Source organism: Salvelinus namaycush, unplaced genomic scaffold (genome assembly GCF_016432855.1).
Source record: "Salvelinus namaycush isolate Seneca unplaced genomic scaffold, SaNama_1.0 Scaffold774, whole genome shotgun sequence".
Lineage (NCBI taxonomy): Eukaryota > Metazoa > Chordata > Actinopteri > Salmoniformes > Salmonidae > Salvelinus > Salvelinus namaycush.
In genome coordinates, this window is record NW_024061502.1 from 114748 (window position 1) to 120747 (window position 6000).

Sequence of the window (6000 nt, forward strand, 5' to 3'; positions counted from 1 at the left end):
TGATCTAACAGCCAATGGAAAGGTACCCACCCAGCCAGGCTCAGCGAGGAGAATAAGAGAGAGGGGTTGTAAGACCAAAGTTACACATAGTCAAATTCAATACGTAAATTCCAAACTACTGACATTTAATGAATTACTAATTACATGACCCTCCCCCATTTTCCTCCGGGTAACAGTTGCATTCATTTCGACCGGTCCCTAAACGTAATTCTATGATTAGACCCACTGAGATCATACTACATTAATAGGGATTCTATATGTAATTCTATGATTAGACCCACTGAGATCATACTACATTAATAGAGGTTCTATATGTAATTCTATGATTAGACCCACTGAGATCATACTACATTAATAGGGGTTCTATATGTAATTCTATGATTAGACCCACTGAGATCATACTACATTAATAGGGGTTCTATATGTAATTCTATGATTAGACCCACTGAGATCATACTACATTAATAGGGGTTCTATATGTAATTCTATGATTAGACCCACTGAGATCATACTACATTAATAGGGGTTCTATATGTAATTCTATGATTAGACTCACTGAGATCATACTACATTAATAGGGGTTCTATATGTAATTCTATGATTAGACCCACTGAGATCATACTACATTAATAGGGGTTCTATATGTAATTCTGTGATTAGACCCACTGAGATCATACTACATTAATAGGGGTTCTATATGTAATTCTATGATTAGACCCACTGAGATCATACTACATTAATAGGGGTTCTATATGTAATTCTATGATTAGACCCACTGAGATCATACTACATTAATAGGGGGTTCTATATGTAATTCTATGATTAGACCCACTGAGATCATACTACATTAATAGGGGTTCTATATGTAATTATATGATTAGACCCACTGAGATCATACTACATTAATAGGGGTTCTATATGTAATTCTATGATTAGACCCACTGAGATCATACTACATTAATAGGGGTTCTATATGTAATTCTATGATTAGACCCACTGAGATCATACTACATTAATAGAGGTTCTATATGTAATTATATGATTAGACCCACTGAGATCATACTACATTAATAGGGGTTCTATATGTAATTCTATGATTAGACCCACTGAGATCATACTACATTAATAGGGGTTCTATATGTAATTCTATGATTAGTGTGATAAGGCCGTAATATAGTAGGTCCCATACCAGTAAGAAACAAAATCTACTTTCACCCCTAGATTTGGAAAATAAAGAAATTGTCCATTTGTCTGAATTAAATTCAGAGTCCTGTCTGTCTGTCTGTCTGTCTGTCTGTCTGTCTCTCCAGGTTTGAGTTGAGTGAGAAGATGTTGGCTGCCTGTAACGTGTTGAAGAACCACCTGAATGATGGCAAGGCCTTAACCAGTAAAGATGTGGTGAGCACCAGTTGTTATTGACTCTGCTTCTGAACAATTCTACCTCCATCTCTCTCATTATCCATCTCTCTCATTATCCATCTCTCTCATTATCCATCTCTCTCATTATCCATCTCTCTCATTATCCATCTCTCTCATTATCCATCTCTCTCATTATCCATCTCTCTCATTATCCATCTCTCTATCTCTCTCATTATCCATCTCTCTCATTATCCATCTCTCTCATTATCCATCTCTCTCATTATCCATCTGTCTTATTATCCATCTCTCTCATTATCCATCTCTCTCATTATCCATCTCTCTCATTATCCATCTCTCTCATTATCCATCTCTCTCATTATCCATCTCTCTCATTATCCATCTCTCTCATTATCCATCTCTCTCATTATCCATCTCTCTCATTATCCATCTCTCTCATTATCCATCTCAATTCTACCTCTCTCCATCTCTCTCATTATCCATCTCTCTCATTATCCATCTCTCCATCTCTCTCATTATCCATCTCTCTCATTATCCATCTGTCTTATTATCCATCTCTCTCATTATCCATCTGTCTTATTATCCATCTCTCTCATTATCCATCTCTCTTATTATCCATCTCTCTCATTATCCATCTCTCGTATTATCCATCTCTCTCATTATCCATCTCTCTCATTATCCATCTCTATCATTATCCATCTCTCCATCTCTCTCATTATCCATCTCTCATTAGCCATCTCTCTCATTATCCATCTCTCTTTATCCATCTCTCTCATTATCCATCTCTCTTATTATCCATCTCTCTTATTATCCATCTCTACATCTCTCTCATTATCCATCTCTCCATCTCTCTCATTATCCATCTCTCTCATTATCCATCTCTCCATCTCTCTCATTATCCATCTCTCATTATCCATCTCTTATTATCCATCTCTCTTATTATCCATCTCTCTCATTAGCCATCTCTCTCATTATCCATCTCTCTTTATCCATCTCTCTCATTATCCATCTCTCTTATTATCCATCTCTCCATCTCTCTCATTATCCATCTCTCCATCTCTCTCATTATCCATCTCTCTCATTATCCATCTCTCTCATTATCCATCTCTCTCATTATCCATCTCTCTATCTCTCTCATTATCCATCTCTTATTATCCATCTCTCTCATTATCCATCTCTCTCATTATCCATCTCTCCATCTCTCTCATTATCCATCTCTCATTATCCATCTCTTATTATCCATCTCTCTTATTATCCATCTCTCTCATTATCCATCTCTCTCATTATCCATCTCTCTCATTATCCATCTCTCTTAGTATCCATCTCTCTCATTATCCATCTCTCTCATTATCCATCTCTCTCATTATCCATCTCTCTCATTATCCATCTCTCCATCTCTCTCATTATCCATCTCTCTCATTATCCATCTCTCTCATTATCCATCTCTCTTATTATCCATCTCTCTCATTATCCATCTCAATTCTACCTCTCTCCATCTCTCTCATTATCCATCTCAATTCTACCTCTCCATCTCTCTCATTATCCCTCTCTCTTTATCCATCTCTCTCTTTATCCATCTCTCTCATTATCCATCTCTCTCATTATCCATCTCTCCATCTCTCTCATTATCCATCTGTCTTATTATCCATCTCTCTCATTATCCATCTCTCTCATTATCCATCTCTCTTATTATCCATCTCTCTCATTATCCATCTCTCTCATTATCCATCTCTATCATTATCCATCTATATCATTATCCATCTCTCCATCTCTCTCATTATCCATCTCTCTCATTATCCACCTCTCTCATTATCCATCTCTCTCATTATCCATCTCTCTCATTATCCATCTCTCCATCTCTCTCGTTATCCATCTCTCTCATTATCCATCTCTCTCATTATCCATCTCTCCATCTCTCTCATTATCCATCTCTCTCATTATCCATCTCTCTCATTATCCATCTCTCTCATTATCCATCTCTCTCATTATCCATCTCTCTCATTATCAATCTCTCTCATTATCCATCTCTCCATCTCTCTCATTATCCATCTCTCTCATTATCCATCTCTCTCATTATCCATCTCTCTCAATATCCATCTCTCTCATTATCCATCTCTCCATCTCTCTCATTATCCATCTCTCTCATTATCCATCTCTCTCATTATCCATCTCTCCATCTCTCTCATTATCCATCTCTTATTATCCATCTCTCTTATTATCCATCTCTCTTATTATCCATCTCTCTCATTATCCATCTCTCTCATTATCCATCTCTATCATTATCCATCTCTCTCATTATCAATATCTCTCATTATCAATCTCTCTCATTATCCATATCTCCATCTCTCTCATTATCCATCTCTCTCATTATCCATCTCTCTCATTATCCATCTCTCTCATTATCCATCTCTCTCAATATCCATCTCTCCATCTCTCTCATTATCCATCTCTCTCATTATCCATCTCTCCATCTCTCTCATTATCCATCTCTCTCATTATCCATCTCTATCATTATCCATCTATATCATTATCCATCTCTCCATCTCTCTCATTATCCATCTCTCTCATTATCCACCTCTCTCATTATCCATCTCTCTCATTATCCATCTCTCTCATTATCCATCTCTCCATCTCTCTCGTTATCCATCTCTCTCATTATCCATCTCTCTCATTATCCATCTCTCTCATTATCCATCTCTCTCATTATCCATCTCTCTCATTATCCATCTCTCTCATTATCCATCTCTCTATCTCTCTCATTATCCATCTCTTATTATCCATCTCTCTCATTATCCATCTCTCTCATTATCCATCTCTCTCATTATCCATCTCTCTTAGTATCCATCTCTCTCATTATCCATCTCTATCATTATCCATCTCTCTCATTATCCATCTCTCTCATTATCAATCTCTCTCATTATCCATCTCTCCATCTCTCTCATTATCCATCTCTCTCATTATCCATCTCTCTCATTATCCATCTCTCTCAATATCCATCTCTCTCATTATCCATCTCTCCATCTCTCTCATTATCCATCTCTCTCATTATCCATCTCTCTCATTATCCATCTCTCCATCTCTCTCATTATCCATCTCTTATTATCCATCTCTCTTATTATCCATCTCTCTTATTATCCATCTCTCTCATTATCCATCTCTCTCATTATCCATCTCTATCATTATCCATCTCTCTCATTATCAATATCTCTCATTATCAATCTCTCTCATTATCCATATCTCCATCTCTCTCATTATCCATCTCTCTCATTATCCATCTCTCTCATTATCCATCTCTCTCATTATCCATCTCTCTCATTATCCATCTCTCTCAATATCCATCTCTCCATCTCTCTCATTATCCATCTCTCTCATTATCCATCTCTCCATCTCTCTCATTATCCATCTCTCTCATTATCCATCTCTACATCTCTCTCATTATCCATCTCTCTCATTATCCATCTCAATTCTACATCTATCCATTTCTCTCATTATCCATCTCTCTCATTATCCATCTCTCCATCTCTCTCATTATCCATCTCTCTCATTATCCATCTCAATTCTACATCTCTCCATCTCTCTCATTATCCATCTCATTATCCATCTCAATTCTACATCTCTCCATCTCTCTCATTATCCATCTCTCTCATTATCCATCTCTCCATCTCTCTCATTATCCATCTTTCTCATTATCCATCTCTCTCATTATCCATCTCAATTCTACCTCTCTCCATCTCTCTCATTATCGATCTCAATTCTACCTCTCTCCATCTCTCATTTTCGATCTCAATTCTACCTCTCCATCTCTCATTATCGATCTCAATTCTACCTCTCTCCATCTCTCTCATTATCCATCTCAATTCTACCTCTCTCCATCTCTCTCATTATCCATCTCAATTCTACCTCTCTCCATCTCTCATTATCCATCTCAATTCTACCTCTCTCCATCTCTCATTATCAATCTCTCTATCTCTCAATTCAACCTCTCAACCTCTCAACCTCTCTACCTCTCTCTCATTATCGATCTCTCTCTCTCAATTCAACCTCTCAACCTCTCTCTCATTATCGATCTCTCTCTCTCTCTCTCTCAATTCAATTCAATTCAATTCAAGGGGCTTTATTGGCATGGGAAACATGTGTTAACATTGCCAAAGCAAGTGAGGTAGATAACATACAAAAGTGAAATAAACAATAAAAATGAACAGTAAACATTACACATACAGAAGTTTCAAAACAATAAAGACATTACAAATGGCCGATGACCTCAGGCCTTGGATATTCCAGGATGATATATCGAAGGCTTTTTGTTCCATAAAGTGTCCAATGTTGTTGGTCGTGGTTTGGCCTCAGGCCAGTAAGTGTGAGCAGAGCCTGCTGAGCATCTGGTACATGCCGTTGGCTTGGGCGAGTGTAAGAGTGGGGGTTGGGCCTGTTTGCCCGCTCACTACCTGGGCGTATGTGTGACTTCCATGTTGACGCCCTCTTTGAGGGGGTGGGGTGCAGGGGGTGGGCAGGAGTGGCATAGGTCTGATCTGAGGGGGCCTAAATGGGGTGTGGGCATGGTTGATGTGGGGGGGTGTTGATTGGTTGGGGTGGGGGTGTGAATGTGTCTGGGGGTGCTGTGGT

General features: G+C 38.1%; 1 protein-coding gene across 1 annotated transcript in view; it reads left to right on the forward strand.

The window, feature by feature from the left end:
* Nucleotides 1–1451, forward strand: part of LOC120042769 (KN motif and ankyrin repeat domain-containing protein 1-like) — a 45378-nt gene extending 43927 nt beyond the window's left edge. Inside the window, exon 7 of the mRNA XM_038987571.1 lies at nt 1311–1451. Within this exon, the coding sequence (XP_038843499.1) occupies nt 1311–1419 (109 nt within the window). The 3' untranslated portion in view covers nt 1420–1451. The remainder of the gene's footprint in view (nt 1–1310) is intronic.
* The last annotated feature ends 4549 nt before the right edge of the window (nt 1452–6000 follow it).